The sequence below is a fragment of the Camelina sativa genome, chromosome 16 (assembly GCF_030686135.1).
Source record: "Camelina sativa cultivar CO46 ecotype springtype chromosome 16, ASM3068613v1".
Taxonomy (NCBI): domain Eukaryota; kingdom Viridiplantae; phylum Streptophyta; class Magnoliopsida; order Brassicales; family Brassicaceae; genus Camelina; species Camelina sativa.
This window is the reverse complement of record NC_141895.1, coordinates 28226408-28247316: the sequence shown is the minus strand read 5'-3', so window position 1 is coordinate 28247316 and position 20909 is coordinate 28226408. Positions and strand designations below refer to the sequence as shown.

Sequence of the window (20909 nt, the reverse complement as noted above, 5' to 3'; positions counted from 1 at the left end):
GTGGGAATAACAAGTCCTAATTACGTCGAACGCCTTGTCGAAACCTTGTATTTTTTTTTTTGTAAATACCGTTTTATTTAAATAAAGTCCAGGAGAGCCTTACATGTTGAGTTTCATAGCACAAGGATGGAAAATCAAAAAGACTTCCTTTTTACAGCTCTCAAGAAAGCATGCCATATCAATGGACTTGGAAATTCTGAAACCAATGGTGTAGGTAGGTGTCATTTAGTGGAGTTGGAATAACTGAACCATTGCCCAAGTTGTCAAGCCCAATGAGTCGTCTCCTTAGTAATAATTGGATATCCTTTTTGATACTTTCCACAGAAGAGAAAGTTGTAGTGTGAAGCCTGACATTGCGCTCTGACCAAATTGAGTAGAGGAGGGCTTGAAAGATCAATTTACAAATGACATTTAGCTTCCTGTTTGGGGTTGGGGATTTTATCCAGTCCAGGTAGGCCGTAAAAGTCTGAGGTTGCTGCGCAGTGTGGATAGGAGCAAAGAAGTCAAGCCATAGCACCTTCGAGAAGGAGCACTGGAAGAAGAGGTGATCCCTGGTCTCCTCCCCCGCAAGGCAAAGAAGGCAATCTGGTGGCACCTGCAAGTTCCAGCTTCGCAATCGGTCCCTTGTTGTTAGCCTGTTTAGTGCTGTCAACCATATCATAAAAGCCAATTTCGGTATTTTTTCCTTAAACCAAACCTGGGAATGCCATGAGACCGGAGGTCCTGGAGGATGGAGGTGGTTGCATACTTTTTGGGAGGAGAAGGTACCTTGTTCCTGCTCTGGGGTAAGTCTCCAATGAAAGAGGTCAGTGCCTGAAGCGTTTGATGGGAGGGGATGATCTTGTAAACAGGTTCGCAGAAGTTGAACTTGGGGATTCCTTCCACGGGGTAGTGTCCACTCCCCATTGACAACGGCCTGAGAGACTTTGCTTAAAATCCCAATGCCAGAAAACCTTGTATTTTATTTGAAGATATTCCTTCCAAGTAACTGATCGGTATAGAGATTGTCCAACAGGACCGATGATCTTAGGTATAGGTTTGATTTCAACATCATTACCAGCTGGACCACACCATAAATACGCTATTGAAATCCTTGAGCGAGTATGGTTAAAGTTGGCTCGGTAAACCACGCTTGGTATTTTCCCATTCGATAAGATGTGAAAGAGATCGCCAATGTTCACCACCAGAATACCAGGACTCGGCTCAACGTTAATCCAGCCGGACTCTTCCCTGAACACTTGTAGCCCTCCCGTGTTGCTCTGGTGCAGAATGGTTAGGATTGTGGTGTCTGTATGAGCGGCTAGACCCATGGCTCGTTCTGGTTCAGGACACACCGGGTAATGGTTTAGCCGTATGGCGCCTCGCCCCACTTTTGATCCAGAGTTCCCTGGTTTCTGACCCCATTCTATGTCGTCCACGGTCACACCAAGTGAGCCCAATATGCTAGACATAAGTCTATTGGCTAATTTTTCCATCTCGTCCTTGTACTCTTCGATTATTCGGCTGCACGTCACCGATATTGAAATGCAAAATAAAAGTTTCAACTACATAATCGAAGAGTACAAGGACGAGATGGAAAACTTACAATTACAATTATTCGGCCGCAGCTACATAAGTCTCTTTCCATTATTTGGACCCAAGTACTAATATTACAATTAGAACAAGTGTGTGTACATGCAATGCATGGTATGAATGACACTTTTTTTATATAACTATAGTTCTAACAAAAAGCTTTTGATAAAAAAAAAAAAAAAATAGATAGGTAAAAATAAAATCAAGAAATTTGGCCTGAAGACATGTTGTTTCTAATAATGGAAAGAGACTGATTAAAATGAGTAGCTTTGGTAGCAAGGTACTGTTTCCAAGTGAGAGACGGGTAGAGAGGAGATTGGAGAGGATCAACGAGCCTTGAAAGTGGAGAGATCATTAGATCGGAGGGTGGACCCCAAAGGTAAGCCATGGAGAAGCGAGATCGGATGTGGTTAACCCTGGCACGGTGAAGCACGCTCGGGAAGATTCCGTTGGTAAGAATGTGGAGTAAGTCACCGACATTGACCACTAGTGAGCCAGGGACAGTTGGCACGGTGAACCAGCCCATGTCTTCCCGGAAAACTTGGAGACCGGCGGTGTTGTTCTGGTACAAAATGGTCAAGAGGGTTAAGTCAGTATGGGCTGCGAGGCCCATCGATCGGTCTGGTTCTGGGCATATTGGATAATGGTTTAGTTGGATAGCTGCTTGGGCTCCTTGAAAGTCTGAATTAGGCCCGGCCCAATTTATGTCATTCACTTTCACTCCGAGTGAATCTAAGGCCAACCACATCAACTTGGCTGCCAACTTTTGCATATGTTCTTCATACTCTTCAATTATTTCACTGTTGAATCCATGCGAACTTATTAGTATCCTTGTAAATTGTAATGTATTGAACTTGTCATATATAACACGTTCCCTTATAGACCACAAAGAGAAGTTCTGAAATTTGCTTTTATATAAACCAAGAATTTCAGTGAACAATTTAATTTTATCAATGTAATCTCTAACTCTAAGCAAAGAAAATGTCTTATATTTTCACATTCACTCGTTAAGGTATATTTTTATTGAACACTATTACGATAGAAAAACCTCTTTTAATATATATACTGTACTAATATTATGGTGGGACTATCAGCTTTTTATTGTGCTTTTTACTAACTGCGACATGGCAAAAAAAAAAGAAGAAGGTGGTTTCTACTTTTCCTTTTTCAGATTATTGACGAATCCATATCAATTGAATATATATAGTCAACTGTATGTACTAACGTCCACAGGTGTTCTTTTTGGTTTGACATATATATACGTAAGATGTGTTACGTTATACGGGTCCTGACGTATAAGAACATGAATCATAGAGAAATTAAGCTACCAGTATTCGAGGTGATGGCTGGGCCAGAGTTTTCGAAAATCGTGGAGAGGAGAGCCAACAACGGTGAAACCTTCGGACCACATTTTCTTATTAAAGAAAGAAGCTATACGAGCAACGCCGTAGCCGGAGACGCCATTCTCCGACCGAGCCGCCTTGATCTTCCGTTGGAAGGGAAGCCGGAAAATACTTCCGGTTAGCAACTCAATGTCGTCGAGAAGTCGCGAGGGCACTCCGTGGTTGGTGATCTGAAACGCGCCCCACGTGGTACAAGCATTGCCCACAAGAGTGGTCACGTGGGGATCGGAGAGGTCAATGAGCGGCAGGGATTCGTGGGAGTCGGAGGAGGCGGAGGCGGAGAAGAGGAGATCATCTTTGGTGGTCCACGTGTAAGAATCAGGGAGAGATTTGAGGTCGGGTAAGCTTGGGAGTGGGATGTGAATGGGATGTGATCTAAACACATCACTCAACGTTGAACTCATGCTAAAGGCTTTATATATGTTTTTATACCTTTATGTTTTGCCGTTTTGGTATGATATGATATGTTTGGTGGAGAAGAGGAGTTGGAATCGGAGGGTATTTATAGATGTAGCGATAGACTCGATACTGTATACTGAAGGGAAGTGTGTATATGTGGAGAGTGGAGTGAGTAATTTTGAGACTCGGAGACAAAAGCTCCTTTTGTGGTCGATTCTTATTGGTTGCCAAATTAAACTTTATTTTTTTTGGTTGCATCGTCTAACTTGAACATTAATTTCTCTAAGAGTGTTTTGTGTGTGTGAAGAAAAATGTTATCTGGCTATTATTGTTGTGTCTTTATTTCTTGGAAATAGTCAACTTAAAACGACAAATGGTTCAAATTTGGCGAGGCCATTAGATTGTTTCCACTTTGGAACATTTATGTATTTAATTCTTCTTTTGATACGCTAGTTATTACAATTATAGTTCCTTAAGTACTAGTAATTATATTGTACTACAATGCAAGAACAGAACAGCCATGCGAAATCTTTTGATTTATTCGACGTAATTTTGTATTAATTTGTTTCACATGAGATTATCATGGTAGAGAATCGATCTACCAAAAATGGAACTCGATCGGTCCAAGATAAATCAATTATAAAAGTCATCATTTTAAATGTGTTAGAATATCACATATTGGAAGTAAATATAATTACTTCAAAATTAGTATATAATTAGAGGAATTCCTCAAAATACCACTAAAATAAGTTTTGTTTTGATAATTAGCAATAATGTATTAGTTATTCACTTATTTGTTTTTGTTTGTACTTCACAAATCTTCTTTTTCTATATTTATTGATCCACAAGTGAAAACTGAAATGTAAGCATAAATCATGGTGGCATTCTGTAAATCTGATCATTAAACAAGAAATTTTATTCAATAAAAGATTCTAAGAATCTAAGATCATGAGAAAATGTTCTGTATCAAAAAAGAATTAAGACTAACCGTAACCAAATTAAAACGTTCGAGCACCAAAAACATTCCACAAAGTATGAATATAATACACAGGCATGCATGTATGGAAAACACGTCGATATTACACATAAGTACATGATAAACACATGACATGGATATGCGTATATCATCACTTGCAATTCATCTGCACGTCACGTGTTCTTCACATGATCATGCTTTCCACATCTATTTCCACATTATATTCACATCATTAATACATCGGAATATATATATATATATATATATATATATATATATATATGATATACTAGAGTACTAGAGAATGGAATTATCGTATAATCTTTTTGCGTATTTTTTGTTTGTGTTGGTTCAATTCGATATGGAACATATATAATAACAACAACACATTGAGGAGTTGAAATGCGTTTTTGACATGGTTGATAATTGTCCACGTTGAAATAATTCCCACATCTTTCATATTCTTTGGAGTTTGGACTTATTTTGGATTTTTTTTTTAATTATACATTATTTCTGAACCACCACTGAAGATATGTCGGATCTCAACACTCATAATCTTTTCAACGCACATCACTAATTATTAACCAAACTCACATTCTCACAATGTTAGTAAACTTAACTAATTTAATATATGTCATATATATATATATTGATATATAAATTGATAGCTTAACATGTTAAACTGAAAACCAAAAAAATGTAGATAATCATAATGAAAATAATCTTTGTTTTGTTTATTGAATGTAACTGGTAATTTAGTGGTAAAGTATTTCTTAAAATCTTAAGAACTTATACCCTCTACCCAGTCATATTTCTCTACAGTCGGAATCCTATAGTTTAGCTATAATTATATATTGTTATCAGTTAACACAATTGTTAACTGAATCTGACTTTTTTTTTCTGGCAATTCATGCAAGTATATTCTTTTTCTTCCTTATTAGGAAAAGAATATTGTATAAAGTAGGTAAAAGGTGTGGTATATATCATACATTCTGAAAATAAGTATATTTTTTCTATTGGTCGGAACAATAATTCACATTTGTCAATATAGATGAGCTAGCTAGCAGCTTTTAAGATTATTATATCAAAAGAGGTCCAATGACATTTTCCAATGATAACAGATAACTGTATGAGGAAACACGAAAACTTCTGCCAAAATTTTAAAGATCGAGGGCAATGTAGATGGGATTTCGGGTGATAAAATAATGCACATAACAAGCCAAAATTTGCCAAATTAACCCATCCATGCATCTGATCTAGCTTTCTTTTAGTGATTGATTTATTATTGGGAAATGAAATACTACAAATTAAGGGTTGCGGAATCTTTTTAAAAAAAAAAACAACAACAACTGACCTTTTCTGATGTAAAGGTGTGACTGGGGGAAGAGATATGATCTTCTGCAATCTGCATGCTACCAATTATAATAATAATCCACCTCATCGATAATTTAAAAACATTATGTATGTATGTATGTATGTATGTATGTATGACAGTATGAGGATCATATTCATATCATAGAATTATAGTACTTATTTTATTTTGTTTTGTAGGCGATAATGATATGCTATATATAAAAATATAATCACCGAATCACGTAAACAGAATAGAGGGCACGCCCCAACGATGCAGGAACACTCTCGAAACTGGTCTATCTGATGATAAACGGTGCTGCCTTGTCCGCTTTACATCCTCATCAGTTACAAACTCAGATATATCCATTTTTATTTATATAACAGAACAGTGAATGATTGTACTGATGAAGACATAACTAAACTATTGGACTAGAATAAGAAAAAAAAAAAAAAAAAGGAGATCAGTTTTAGAATTCAAATCAGATTTTGATGGATTTATTTAATGAATTTCGTTTATGTTTAATTATAAAGAAAAAGTTATGTTTTTTTGATAATAAATTTCATTCTGAAATTATTTACAAGACCAAGGTATACTTTGCTTGTTTCTTTTTTTTCTTCTACTTGGTACTTTACTATGAACCCAAAAAGGGAAAAAACCTAAGAAAACAATATCATACAAATCCATTCCTTTAGAGGTTTTAAATATAGAGAAACACAAGAATACAGTGATAAATGACTGGCAAATAATAATGATAATAATATAATAAACAAACACAAGTAAAAGGCACACACACATATATCTTGACACTAATCGGTTTTAATTAAGCCGATCCAAACTCAGAGAGCCACTTCTCGTGTTTCTCGATATCAGAGGAAGACACACTCGGTTGCACTTTTCTGATGGCCTCTTCGAAATCACACATAGCCACTGGATCATTCGAGATGTCGTCCTTTGACATGTTCTTTATCTCATCCCTCGTCTTCCCTGCTATCTTACGCCTCATCCCGTTCATTGACGCGTCCCTACACACGTTAGTCAGATCGTCTCCACTGTACCCTTCCGTTCTCCGAGCCACATCTTCAATGTTTACATCACTCGCCACCTGAAAATGTGACAACACTCATTGCGCTAGATTGCCTTGTACCAGCCGATTAGATCATTTTACAATGTACTATTCCCCAACTAACCTCAACTGTTCTCAGATTTATATTGATAAGAGCCTTGCGACTTTCAAAATCTGGAAGTGGGATATATATACGTTTTTCCAGCCTCCTCCTGCAACAACATTAGCTCTCAAGAGTCAGTAGTTTCATTAGACTTGAACAAGTCAGAAAGACAGACGGCATTCACTCCCAAAAAAATAATTGAAACCTGAGAGCTTCATCTATGTCCCATGGGAAGTTGGTAGCTGCCAATACCATTACTATTTTGCGACTACCGTCTTCATTTGTCGCTGTATTGCTCACTCCATCTACTTGAACTAGGAGTTCTGACTTCACCCTTCTTGACGATTCATGCTCTCCAGAACCTCTGCATCATACCCTCTATCAATTACACATACATTCAATTCGGTAGTGAGGTCTCAGTGTTGTGAGTAAAATTACCCCCGAGAATTGCAGAGAGAATCGATCTCATCAATAAATATTGTACTTGGAGCATATGCCCTCGCGAGATCAAACAAGCATCTGACCATGCGCTCACTCTCTCCACGCCATTTTGAAGCTAATGTAGCAGAAGAGACGTTGAAGAAGGTCGTACCACACTCGGTTGCAACTGCTTTCGCCAACAGAGTTTTACCTGTCCCAGGAGGACCAAACATGAGAACTCCTTTCCACGGTCTTCGAATACCCTGAAGAGAAACAAAAACAATCAAATTAATTATCCTCCATACCTAGAAGATAAACATAAGGAGTATGGAATTGATGAAGCGGCAGTTTTATTCTGTATGGTTGCTCCATAGTCTAATAATAGTAAAATACAAAATCCAAAGTTAGCAGCATAAGAAACAGAAACAAAGTACCTGAAAGTATTCGGGCATCCATAAAGGAAGGACAACTGCCTCCTCAAGCAGCCTCTTGGCTTCAGACAAACCTGCAACATCATCCCAACGGACACCAGGAGTTGAGTCCAACACATCCCTTTCAAGCATAGCAGCCAGGTCCTCATCAGGACCCTCATACAGTCCCCTTTTCGACTTCCCCTCTTCAGCATCGCCATTCTGATATCAATGAGGCCAGAAGTTTTATCAGTTGGGGACAATAGGTGGAAACTACTGACTCAATATCATTACAGGAAAACATAATTATCACCCCAAAATTTCGAACTACGGAGTACATAATTAAACATCCATAAACCGCAACAGACATGTTTGATCTTTGATACATCAGACCTACTATTATATACCACCAACTTACAACTTTCAGGACATTATGTTTATTACCAAAGAAAAGTAATGGAAACGTAAATGCCATAGTCTATACGTGACTCATTGAAAAATTTTCAAGCTAACATCTCTATTGGCAGTGCCCAAAAGGCAGAAACATATAACTTACCGTAGAATCTGCCTTGGTAGATTTAGAGGCAGCTCCTTTCTTTCCGGCAGTGGAAGAACGGGCACCTGCAGTGGACTTACTAGTAGCCCCACCTCTTCCACCGCGGGAAGCTGGACCTGTCCGAGTTGTAGGGCCACGAGCCCAAGCCCCATCTTGAGGTGATTTTCTCATACCACTTTGAGCAGACCTGGCAGGTCTTCTACTAGTAACATCACGGGTAGGAGGCCTCCACACATCAGGGTCATCCATTGGACCACCGGATGAAGTTGGATACTCATCCAAAGGCTGAAAAACAAAGGAAGATTTGGTATTGATGGGAGGAGAAGCAGCGCGACGCCCAGTAGGAGCATCTTTAAAAGCTCTCCTCTCTGCATCCAACTGCTTAACAACTTCCGTCTCTTCCATTATAGCTTTTTTAACGTTCATCCATTTCGTCCGCGCCAAAGGATCATCAAGGGTGTTTAAATGCCTAAAAACAGATATACCATCGCTTAAAAACCACCTAATGCAGTAGTATTATAAGAGTGTTCTATCTTTCACTACGCACACCAATACAGTTTCTAAGTATAGTCACACCAAAAAAATGCTAACTTTGTTCTAAGGGAGAAATGATGCGAAGTAGTAGTAAAGCCCATTTCAATTCAATAAAAATCAAAACTTAGCTAGGGATTGAAGAAATTGCAAAAAGAAAAGGTATAGATTTCGAGATTCAAGGCGCAACTTACTTGTTGATCTGAGCAATGGCACCATCGAAGAAGATGACAGATGTGTCATAGGATCCTTCTAATGCGTATTCTCTCGCTAATTTCAAGTGATCTTGTAGTCCCGCCAACGAATTACTACTACCTACCATTTTCTTCCTCTCACCTCTTTCTACTCACAAATACCCTCTGGGTTTCTAAAACTAAATCTAGGGTTCCGAAGCAAGAGCTTGGATCTCGGAGCCCCCAAATTTCTCTTCTTTCTCTCTCTATCTCTCTCTCTCCGTCGCCAGATATCGGAGATGCGACCCGTCGGCGAAGTTGCAACGGTGAAGTAGAAGAAAAGAAGAAAATGGAAGCCACGACGTCTAAGTCGTTATGATCCAATCTCTCTCTTTATTCGGGTTCGATTCAAATTCTAGACCCGGGCCCATATACGGCCCACTTTCAAACTAATAAAGCCTAAAATCATCCATTTAACTTTTATTCTCTGGTGGGTTCATAAATTCAAATTAAAGTCCACATTATCATCAACTTTGTCATAACGACGACGCCCTAGCGTTAGTGTTTAGTAGCGTTGGGCATTCTGGTAATCTGGTTCGGGTAAACGGATTTAGAAAAATAGAATCTATCGAGTATTTTTAGATATATGGATTCGGTTTGGTTTGGATACTATCGGGTTCGGGTCGGTTTGGGTTACAAATTTTAGAACCTAATTAGTACCCGAACTATCGGATACCCGAAAAAATATAAATAAAATTAATTAAATTTAAATAAATTTTGTTTAATTTTGACTTATGTGACAAAATATTTTAGATATTTGATTATTTTTGATATTTAGGTATAACAATAAATGAAATATTCAAAGTTATAATCATAATTTTGGGGTAATTGCATTATATTAATGATAAATATTATAAATATGCTTATATGTTCGGGTTTTATGGGTACCCAAATGGACACCGGGTATTACCCGACCCTAATCCGAACCCACGGATATTAGAAAATAGAACCCAATAGGGTTTTATAGGCAAACCCGTACCCAACCCAAACTCGGTTTTTCGGGTCGGGTTCCGGATTGGGTATTCGGGTACGGTTTTTATGCCCAAGCCTAGTTTAGTGTTAGTGTTTATGCCCAAGCCTAGTTTAGTGTTAGTGTTTAGTGTTAGTGTTAGTGTTAGTGTTAGTGTTAGTGTTAGTGTTAGTGTTAGTGTTAAGTGTTAGTGTTAGTGGGAGTTTATTCTCTCGTGCCCTTCTCTCTCAAATTCTTTTCTGATTTACCTTTGTTATAATAAATAATTTGTTTTTTTCTTTTCTTTTAATCAAAAAATTGGTCAAATACTAAAAAACCTTAACGATTTCCAATATTTACCAACCCAACCAGCAATATTCGGATTACCCACCCAAATATTCGGGTTATCCAAACAAATTCGGGTAAACATTTTTCAACTCTTTTTTTCTTTCCTTTGGTTATCCTCTTTCCCCATTTCTAACTGTCCGACTCTCTCCCTCTCCCTTTCTTCACCAAAATTCTCTGTTCTTCAACAATATCCTCCAAAATCTCTTGGGCATCTCCTCTATTTGCTCAAAATCTTATCAATTCTCGTCGTTTTCCTCAATTTCGGTAAATGTAAGTCTTTTTGTTTTGTAAAATTAGGGTTTGTAAAATTAGGGTTCAAACTCAAACGAACGAAATCTCTTAGATTTTGTGTTTTTTTTGTTAATCTAGTGATATCAATGGGTCCTAAGACTCGAAATGATATAAATTCGAAGAAGAGGAAGAAGAAGAATCCCGTAATTGAAGATCCTCCTCCCGAACTTCAAGTTTTCCTCCTCCGCCAGCAATAGCTCCTCCCTCGCCAGCAATAACTCCTCCTCCTCTGCAAACTGAAGCTTCTCCTCCTCCGTCGGCAGTAGATCCTCCTCCTCCGTTGGCAGTAGATCCTCCTCCTCCGCTAACTGAAAATTCTCCTCATCCGCCAAGTGAAGGTTCTCCTCCTCCACAAACTGAAGGTTCTCCTCCTCTGCCAACATTAGATCCTCCTCAGCCGCCAGATGATGAGGATCTATCCCAAACAGAATCCGAGGAACAGAGGTCTCCTCCATCGCATCCACAGGTAACTAGAGTGAAATTTAGAGAAATTGAGATACTAGAGTTTGATTTTGTTTGTACATGGAGCGGGTTTGATTTAGGTTTGTAGATATAGCGGGAATTGAGAAATTGAATGAGTTGTGTTTTGGTACAAATAAGTTTGTTTGGTACAACTAGATATTTTAGTACATATAAGTTTGTTTGGTACAACTAGACATTTTAGTACAACTATTTATTACAATTCTGTTTTGCAGGATACAGAAGAGGAGACCCAACCAATACCACCTCTGAAGTTTTACTTCAAGCAAACAAATTATACAAAGTGGTGTAGGCTGTCATCAAGGTCTGAAGAGAACAAAACGATGAAATACTTGGAAATCCTTACGGAAACGGAGAAGGATTGGTTTCGCTCACACTCGCAGTTTAAGCACATTTGGCACATGCATAAGGAGGAGAACCATAGGTATACGTGTATGTGGTTGTTGTTGCTTCGCATGGTTTGTATGGAGAAAGATAGAGTCTGTTGGTTTGTGGTGAATGGCGTTCCCGTTCGATATTCGCTTAGGGAGCATGGCCTCATTTGTGGATTAGATTGTCGTATCTATCCATCAAACTTTAAGAAATTGGGGAGTGATGAGTTTGTGAAAAGGAATTTTGGAGAAGAAGAAGAAGAAGAAGAAGAAGGAGAAGGAAATAAAAAGCCGAAAAAATTGTGGTAAGAATCAAAGATGTGAGAAGAAAGCTACATTCAATGGAAGCATGTAGAGACCGGTTAAAGATGGCGGTGCTCTTGTTCTTAAGCACTATCATCTCACCTAGAAAAAAGTATGGCTACATCGATGATTTTATGCTTCAAATTGTGGATGATCTATATGCATGTGAAACGTTTCCGTGGGGGAGATACACATTTGACGAAAGTATTACAAATATCTCCCGTTTGATGGATAGTTTTAAGGGGCGTGTGAAGTCAACTTGGTGTTTTCCGGGTTTCTTAACTCCTTTGGAGGTAAAATTTAATTGTTGTGAAGCATTTTGTGTAGATAATTGTTGTATCTTGTGGTTTAATGTAACTTGTAGATATTGGCGTGTGAGTGCATTCCTGATTTGAAGAGTAAGTTTCGAGTGGATGTGGTAGGAGCAGAACCAGGTTGTCCAAGAATGTGCAAACAAAAATGGAGGTATAGTCACATGAAAGGCTTCCCAATTGAAGATGTAAATGACGCCCTTGGATCTACAACGGTAAGTGTTTCTCCTTAACTATAAATTGTTTCTCATAGTGATCTAAAGTTTGTTTTAGATTTAGAAATCTTAGCATTTTGTTTGTTTATTCAACAGGAAATTCATAGCATTTTGGAACCTGAATTGTCTGAGGTCCCTCTTATGGCTCGCATCACAGAAAATGAGGAGATACAATCGAGTGATCCAATTACTGAGAGTTGGGAGCATCGCCTATGTGTAGAAAGGAAGAAGATATGCTGGAAAGAGCTGTATAATTTAGATGTGTCTGCTCGAGGAGAAAATGGGAGAGAAGAGCAGCAGCGAGAAGAAGGAGAAGCAGCAGGAGAAGAGGAAAACATCCCGCCACAGACTTCTAGGTTTGTGAACAATCTTAAAGCGCTTGAAAAGAAAGTAATGGGAGCGATGAAAGCAGGATTTACTGAAATCAACAAGAAAATTAGTGTCTTGGACAGAAGGTTGAAAGATGTTGAGCTTTGTTTGAATGATGCGATGAATAAGGATGGACTGAATTTTATGGCTAGTGACAATTTTAGAGGGTCTGGATATGAGAACGATGGTGGTTTTGAGGGAGGTGTTGAGATGTCTAGGGAACAAGAAGAAGAAGACAATGGTGATGAGGTGGCTAGGGAACAACAAGAAGAAGACAATGGTGATGAGATGTCTGGTGAAGAAGACAATGGTAATAAGGTGGCTAGAAGAAGAAGAAGAAGAAGAAGAAGAAGAAGAAGAAGAAGAAGAAGAAGAAGAAGAAGAAGAAGAAGAAGAAGAAGAAGAAGAAGAAGAAGAAGAAGAAGAAGAAGAAGAAGAAGAAGCAGCAACAATAGGAGGCGAAGAAGCAGCAACAGCAGTAGATGTTGAGATGAGTGGTGAAGAAGAAGCAGCAATAGGAGGCGAATCAAGAGATGTTGAGATGAGTGGTGAAGATGAAGCAGCAGCAGTAGGAGGCGAAGAAAGAGATGTTGAGATGGTTAAGACACGTTCGCAGAAGAGGAAGAGAGTAGGCGAACCTTCAAAGTACCTTAAGAGTCCGTATACAAGGCAAAAGAAGAAAGGTCAACAATTGAAGGCAAAATGATGTTAGTGTTGGTGTTGTTTTCATTTTGTTTTTTGTTGGTGTTGTTTGTTTTTCGTTGGTGTTGTTTGATGGACTCAGGATTTTCGGATTGATGAATGTATTTCTTAAGCTATTGGGACAACTGGAACAAGTTAGGTACAACTGAGTATAAAATAATGAATAAGAACAACTATATGAGTAAAAAATTCTTGGGACAACTGGTACAGTTTAGGTACAATTGAGGAGAAGAAGAATAACGATAAAATTAAAAAATAAAGAACTTAAATACAAATGAATAAAATAAATAATGATAAATGGTCAACAAATGTAAAAATTAAATAATATGTAACTAAAGTACATTGGTCAGCAAAAGGCAAAAAGGCAAAAAGGCAAAAAGTTCTACTTGGTCAATAAAATATTAGTCAAAAAGTTCAATAAATTAATAAAATAATGGTCATGAAATCAAGTAATTGTACTCAAGCTTATAGTTGTACATGCATGAACATAGTTGTACTTTTGTTGTTTTATCAAATTATCAGTAGGACCTTAATTTAAAAGGATCGTTTGCAGTAGTACATTTGATAATACGTGATTAAAGTACATTTAATGCAATTTCATTTGAAAATTTGTGTCAAATAACTTGTTCTCATGTTTGACATAATTACTTGGTAAATATTTACAAAGTAACAATCAAAGTATAAGGAATATTGTCTCTATATGTAGGAACATCAAATGTATTAGGAATAGTTTTTTAAATTGCATAAGTTATAAAGTTAAAAGTTTAGTTTTTTTCATTTCATTAGCAACCATAATTGTAAATCATATAGTTAAATTTAGTATTTAAGAAAACAAAACTTAAACATAGTTGTACCTTAGTTGTTCGTAGTTGTACCACGGGGAAAAATTGCTAAAATTTAAATATCATGTAGTTGTACCTTAGTTGTTCTTAGTTGTACCACGGGGGAAAATTGATTAAAGTTAGATATAACATAGTTGTACCACAGTTGTTCCTGTTACAGTCAATTGTACCAAAACAGAACAAACGAGTTTGATAACCAAAAACAGAACAAACGAGTTTCACAACAAAAAACAGAACATACAGTTATATAGTACTACCACCACTCTGGAAGTACTCGTACATGCGTCCCATAGATCTTTTCTTCCTTTTCCCATGTTCTCCAACCGATTTAAACCTTTTTGTTTTGGTTCTTCCTTTTTTCAGGGCATAAGGTGGAGGAAAGGCAAACAGTTGTTGTATGTGTTCCGGTACAATCCACTGAGACATATGGGGAACTGGATATATTGTCCGGTAATACGCCAGTGACCACAGTTCCATCCGATAATATTTGGAGCATAAATCATGTAGTTCACACTCATTATCAACACTCTTAGATGCTTCGCTGACAGCAGCTATTGCATGCACACATGGATATTTATCAATATCAAATTGCTTGCAAGAGCAACTTTTGTTTTTTAGGTCTACCAAATAACCGCTACCATTAGCTCCAATGACATTATATTCCAATAAGAAGCTGTTTAGTTCATACACCGGTAACAACTTCGCTTCTTCACATCTCTGGTGCAATATTTTCTCAAGAAGAGGCACCATTATCTGCGATGGAGGTACTGATGCATAAGTCTTCCTATGTTCGTTAAACCATTCAGCCAATTTCCCAACAATAGCATCGATCATTGGTAAGAGCGAGTATTGCCTTGCGTCTTTGAAAACACCATTAATAGATTCAACACAATTGCTGGTGTCTATATTGTATCTTGCTCCTGGAAAATAACATCTAGCCCATTTTTTTTCTTCAACATGTGAATCTAGATATACCGCAGCAGCAGGATACCTTATCCTAAAATCATGATAAAGTGTTTTGAACGTACCTTCTGTATAAGACCTAGCACATTCTATGAATTTTCTTCCAACGGTGTCTTTGTTGACGTTACTACATGCTGTTTTCACATTTTGAGCCAAATGATATATACAATAACCATGTTGAGACAATGGATACACCTCAGCTACTGACTTGATAAGGCTTTGATTTCTATCATAAACAAACACAAGTTCAGGGGCGTCTGGTACTCTTGATTTCAACTTATTGAAAAACCAACTCCAACTTAAGTAATTTTCACCATCGACTACACCAAAAGCAATAGGATAATGATGATGATTAGGATCTTGAGCTGTAGCAACAATAAGCACTCCACCTTGTGCAGTCTTAAGGTGGGTTCCATCCACAATGATCACTTGTCTCATAGCCTTGAAGCCTTCAACGCAAGCTCCCAGCACGAAGAATAAGTACTTAAAATTATTCTTTTCGTCTAATTCCACACATGAGACAGTTTCTGGATTCACTACCTCTAACATGTGCATATAAGAATACAACATCTTGTAACTTTCCTCAAGACTACCACGAACCTCACTAGCAGCTTGCTTTTTTCCTCTCCATGCAGTGGAGTATGACACTTTAGCACCAACTCTTGTTTGAATCAAAGGGATGAGATCTTTAGGAACTGGAGTCTTAAGCTTACATGGATATTCCTCACGCAAAACAGATGCTACTAATCGTTGTGAGCCTTTCCTTTTGTTTCTGCTTGTACTTGTTGTTGAACGATAACACGTATGAATTTTGTTGTAAGTTCTAACCGAGAAACAATCTGAATTCTGAAGCTTCGCAACTCGTAAAGACCACTTGCAACCCTTTTTTGATTCACTGCATTTTACCACGTACAACTTCGGATCCGACTTCACAATAACAAACTCAAAATAGTTCTTATGTGCACATTTTTCAACTAAATCTTGTATTGCTTTCTTACTTCCAAATTCTTGACCTATTGTCAGATTCACACCATCTTCCCATTCCAAATGTACCTTTGTAACTTACAGCATATCATCGTTAACAATGACGTCTTCTTGTTTTTCACTTGCGACATTGTCATCGTTTCGAACCAGCTCATTATGTTCAAACGTTTCACCTGCATAAAGAGTCATGATACCATCACCAATACGAGTCCTTGCACATGAAATCAACTCCTCCGCATTACTTGCACCAACTTCACCAACGTTACCAATTTCACCAACTTCACCAGTTTCACCAACTCGATTTTGCTCACAACCATGATTTTGTTCGTCATCTTTTTCCAACTCCACATGCATTACATTGAATTCAGTTTGATTCCATTCTAGATAACACGAAAGATCATCATCATCGAAGATATATATTGGTTTCTTAGGCTTCACTGAAACTGGAATGTAACTAAATTTCATCTTCGTCGCTGCATCTACCATCATCTTTCTGCATATTTTATCAACCAATGCAGAAAAAGTAACCTCCCCAATAGGTGCCTTCATCAAAAGAGCATGACGAACATCTTCTTTTGAAATCCATTGTATTTCATCTCCATTGTTCAAATAATTACCCCCATAATCAAAATAAATGAATGTGCGAAGATTATTATTCATTAATCCCCTGAAAATAGAATAAAATTCCCTAGCATCAGAATATTTCTCGCTTTCTATTCATTATCAGTTGTAATCGTTGTATCAGTTGTCCTAGTTGTATCAGTTGTACCTAAATATGCAGATACGAGGAAACCTAATGTCATCTAGCTCGATTCAACCCCTAGATCCATAAATTATAAACGTAATCTGAGTCTCATAGACTTGAGCAAATGAAATTAACAAGATGAACCCAATAAACATACAAGAACACGAATTTAAAAGAAATCTAAACAATATCCCCAAATAGAAACACAAATGTTGTACAAATCTAACATCAACACTTGTTCTTACACTATAAACAAGTTTCAAACACGTTGAAATTGAATAAAAACAGTAGAATAAACCCAGAAATTACCTGAATACGAGCTTCAATGGAGCTTCAATGGTGGAATTGGAGATGCGTGGGTTGTACGGATGGGGAGGAGGAGATGCGATTAGGTTTTAATTTAATTGGTTTGTTTTTTAGTTTTTTTTATCAAATATATATAAATACATAGTTTATTTAAATTATATAAAAAGAAAATAAAAAGGGCAAAACAGAGATATAGGTTTATTGTAAAGGTACAAGGGTATATAGAAAAAATGTGGATAGTGTAGAATGATATGTTGGACATAAGGGCATAAGAGATTAAAGTCCGTGTTAGTGTTAGTGTTAGTGTGAAGTCTATCATCAAAATTCGAATGTTCTTCGTTCTTTTGAATTTGAAAGAAAGCCTTAGAATAATAATAACCGAATAAATGAAGCTATTCCAAGATTTGCTTTTCGATTTGGTTATTCAAAATCAGAGTAAACATTGCATTTTTGTTGATAGAAAGATTCAACCAAAAGGGGAACAAGGATCGAACCATTGGTTTCCCCAATACAATTTGACTAGTATTGTAAAGAAGAATCAGCTATTGATTATTATTATTATTGAATAAACAAACACTCTGTAGCTTCAATTAAACGCAAAGTGACCATTCCATCTTTTGAGTTAACAACAACAACAACATCTCACTCTCACTCCACCACCATTCCACTGTGAAGCAGCTCCTCTAACCCTTTCCTCAGCCTCTCCGCTGCAGCTCTCATTTCTTCCTCCTGCAACCCTCCAAAGGAAACCCGGAGATACCCTGGGCTACCACTTGCACACCCCGGGATCACCACCACACCATGGCGGTGAGCCAGCCACCGCACCACCTTGAAACTATCTCTGTGTCCTTCCGGTAGTTTTGCCCACAGGTAAATCGCTCCTTCTCCTCCCTTAATGTTCTCCTTCCCCAGCGGCTCAAGGGCCTCTTTCACAATCTCCCGGTTCTTCACTAGACCCTTTACCCGCTCTGCTATCCACCCAGGACCTTCCTGTAATGCGTATAGACCCAGTCGCTGCGAGATTATGGCTGCACAGATTGGGATGTTGTCTTGTATTTTCACAAGCTCTGTTGCAAACCCATCTAATCTCTCTGAGTAAGCTATCTGCAAACGACGTTTTCATAAGATGATAATATCCCAAATCTAACAGTTGAATAGAATTGGATGGAGGGACTTACGTATCCAAGCCTCCAACCCATCATGCCGTAGGTTTTAGAGAAGGAGAAGACATTAACAATGTGGTCTCCCTCAACGCAACAATGTTTTAAACCATCATACAAGAAATACCTGCGGTTTCCAAATCAAGATCAAATCTACATTCAATCAATGGGGGGGGGGGGGGGGGGGGGGAATATCAAATGAGAAAACTCACTCGTATGTGTTATCTACAATGAGCCAACACCCAGCATCTTTGCAAATTTGTGAAATCCTCTTAAGAAGAGGTTCAGGGACATAGGTGCCACTTGGGTTACCAGGATTCACAACAGTCACAACTTTGGGAGTCGGTTTAGACTCAGAGAGTGTCTTCTCTAACCAGTCTGGAACCAAAAAAAAGAGACTCTCACACAAGGAGTCACAAAACTAGAAGCTGACTGAAAAAGGAATTAAAAAAGCAAGGACGTACCTGCGTCAGGATAGAGAGTATCTGGCTTGCCAGGACCAACTAAAATGTTGGTGACTCCAGTCATCTGAAAGGCCATGTAGGAATTGAAGTAGTATGGCTCAAACATGACAACAGAATCACCGGCATCACAAAGTGCAATAACAAGATTGACAAACGCCTGCACTAGATACAAAAAAAAAAGAGGCAGAGGCTGAGACTAGAAGCAAAGCCTAGCAAAGTAGCAAACGTTATAGGTAATCAAACAAAAAGATAGGATTTACCTGATTGGCACCAGCAGTAACCATCACAGCTGATTTGGTTAGCTTGTTTTCTTCACGCAGCTTCAGAGTAGGAAAGATGGATGAGCATTTTCTTTTTTGCAAAATGAAACCACCACAAAGTAAAACAATTTGACAAACGTCGCTCACACCTTGGTCAGAAGAGCCAGTCTTAACTCAGGAAGACCTTCATCGGGTCCATAAGAGCTAACAGTAGGATCCCAGACAAGCTCCTTGACTTTGTCTAAGGCTTTCTGAGGAGGCTGCCAATGCACAACTCCCTGTAATAATACCCCACATGAAACATGATTTTTTTTTTTTTAATGTCTTTTTTCTTGTCAATGAGCAAGAGAATCAGCAGACTTATTAGACTAAACAAATCACGAAACCCCAAGTCTTGATTTTTATTTTGTGTGTGTGAGTGTGAACAACTCTGAAGTAGATGTTGTTTCTAGGGAGAGAGAGAGAGAGAGAGAGAGAGAGGAGGACAAACCTGAGCGAGAGACATAGGGTTCGTCAATTCCTTCATTAATTTCCGAATCTGCACGCAAAAAGCCCCAACCAATTTATTTCAACTAAAGAAATGAAAGAAGGGAATAAAATGAAAAATAGGAAAAGGAGAGAAGTACGAGGAAAAAGACCTCAACCATGACGGGCAAGTCCGTAGCCAACGTTCTCCTCGAAAGCATCCCTAACGAACCTATTTTCGACATATCTCTCAATAACACCAACAAATTCGACCTGAAAGGTGAAAATTTTCAAAGAGATTTCGCAAAATTAGGGTCCAACTGTTTATATGTATGTGTAAACTGAAAGAAAAAAAAAAGAGAGAGAGAGAGAGTTAACTCTCCACCTACAGGCTAATGCAAAATTAAAGAGAGGAATCAATCGTTGACGAACACCTAAAAAGAGAGAAACGAGCGTTAAGCACGCCTCATCTTTGTCTTCTTCTTCCTTCACCAACCCCTTTGGTTCTTTTTTACTTTCATGTTTTTTTCCTGTCTATTTCTCTTCCGAGTATTTTTTTTCCTTTTTAAGTTATACTAATCTAGAAAAAGCCAAAAAAGGTATCAAAACTATATTATAATACTAATATACTCGTATTAAAATTTGTCCAAAAAAAAAAAAAAAAGAGTAACGCCTTTCTTTTGATATGATGATCTCGTCGACTTAATCCTCCAATTTGGATGCTTTCGCTTAATTACCCCAAAATTATGATCGAGCGAGCAGTTCCACGGATTCTCATATCTTTTTCTTTTCGGGTGTTTCCTTGCACTGAACTGATCCCCTCTCTTTTCCACACGATTCGCAATCCTGCGTTTAGGAATCCAATCAGACGTGTTACGTTTGAGATTTCTTGATTATGAGATTTATTTTCAAGAAAATTTCACATACAGTATATAAGGCCCTTCATGTTCCCTTTTTAATAATGTCATTCTTTTCACTTTCATCTAAATGGACATATATTATATTCCACGGCCCATTTTTTGCTGTTCTTACAAAATAAGCAAATTCATGGATCACATTACTCAAACTTACCCATGCATCGTTATTTCTTTCTCGACTTTGCTTACGGCCATATATGTTTAGAGATGGGGGTATATGGGGTCTAAAAGGCTGAGGTGGGAAAGTTGGGAGTGTGTTCAAATTATACGAATTGAATTATGGACTAAACCAAACATGACATTAGCTCTGTTTCTGTGTTTTTGAATATTTCTTTTTTTTTCTAGAGTTTGAAATTGAAATCGTAGATCTCACTTTTTGGGTCTTTGGATAAAACCGTAAAACGTTATTATTAGGTCCACGAAGACTTCTCGTTACGTCCTTCT

The 20909-nt window shown here is 37.9% G+C and overlaps 5 protein-coding genes and 1 pseudogene across 9 annotated transcripts; 1 reads left to right on the top strand and 5 right to left on the bottom strand.

The window, feature by feature from the left end:
• Window positions 1–50: 50 nt before the first annotated feature.
• Window positions 51–3458, bottom strand: LOC104752489 (gibberellin 3-beta-dioxygenase 2). 2 transcript variants are annotated; one of them, XR_015583750.1, is made up of 3 exons: window positions 2901–3458; window positions 1586–2372; window positions 51–1503 (listed from the first exon to the last, which is right to left on the bottom strand). XR_015583750.1 is itself a non-coding variant. In XM_010474646.2 (2 exons), the coding sequence occupies exons 1-2, from the start codon at window positions 3377–3379 to the stop codon at window positions 1775–1777; spliced, it is 1077 nt and encodes a 358-aa protein (XP_010472948.1). In that variant the 5' UTR covers window positions 3380–3458; the 3' UTR covers window positions 96–1774. The 2 variants fall into 2 exon arrangements, 1 of the variants encoding a protein (XP_010472948.1); XM_010474646.2 differs by having other exon boundaries at window positions 96–2372.
• Window positions 807–1627, bottom strand: LOC104754057 (gibberellin 3-beta-dioxygenase 4 pseudogene; annotated as a pseudogene).
• Window positions 3459–6374: 2916 nt separating the features above from the next.
• Window positions 6375–9383, bottom strand: LOC104752488 (katanin p60 ATPase-containing subunit A1). The gene is made up of 7 exons (XM_010474645.3): window positions 8982–9383; window positions 8257–8725; window positions 7725–7922; window positions 7309–7553; window positions 7076–7234; window positions 6892–6979; window positions 6375–6806 (listed from the first exon to the last, which is right to left on the bottom strand). Exons 1-7 carry the CDS (start codon window positions 9107–9109, stop codon window positions 6525–6527), a joined length of 1569 nt encoding a protein of 522 aa, XP_010472947.2. The 5' UTR covers window positions 9110–9383; the 3' UTR covers window positions 6375–6524.
• Window positions 9384–11130: 1747 nt separating this feature from the next.
• Window positions 11131–13363, top strand: LOC109129555 (uncharacterized protein At3g43530-like). Its single transcript, XM_019237851.2, has 6 exons — window positions 11131–11139; window positions 11304–11716; window positions 11761–12055; window positions 12127–12288; window positions 12385–12967; window positions 13161–13363. The coding sequence occupies exons 1-6, from the start codon at window positions 11131–11133 to the stop codon at window positions 13361–13363; spliced, it is 1665 nt and encodes a 554-aa protein (XP_019093396.2).
• Window positions 13364–14444: 1081 nt separating this feature from the next.
• Window positions 14445–16808, bottom strand: LOC147926049 (uncharacterized). Its single transcript, XM_087492845.1, has 2 exons — window positions 16322–16808; window positions 14445–16225 (listed from the first exon to the last, which is right to left on the bottom strand). The coding sequence occupies exons 1-2, from the start codon at window positions 16806–16808 to the stop codon at window positions 14445–14447; spliced, it is 2268 nt and encodes a 755-aa protein (XP_087348971.1).
• Window positions 16809–17727: 919 nt separating this feature from the next.
• On the bottom strand, window positions 17728–20475 carry LOC104752487 (aromatic aminotransferase ISS1). Of its 4 annotated transcripts, none has more exons than XM_010474643.3 (9): window positions 19938–20475; window positions 19722–19821; window positions 19574–19621; window positions 19233–19361; window positions 19084–19143; window positions 18824–18980; window positions 18572–18737; window positions 18378–18486; window positions 17728–18303 (listed from the first exon to the last, which is right to left on the bottom strand). In XM_010474643.3, the coding sequence occupies exons 2-9, from the start codon at window positions 19791–19793 to the stop codon at window positions 17848–17850; spliced, it is 1197 nt and encodes a 398-aa protein (XP_010472945.2). In that variant the 5' UTR covers window positions 19794–19821; window positions 19938–20475; the 3' UTR covers window positions 17728–17847. The 4 variants fall into 4 exon arrangements, with proteins under 4 accessions (XP_010472945.2, XP_087346529.1, XP_010472946.2 ...); XM_087490403.1 differs by having other exon boundaries at window positions 19983–20445; XM_010474644.3 differs by having other exon boundaries at window positions 19934–20420.
• Window positions 20476–20909: the final 434 nt, after the last annotated feature.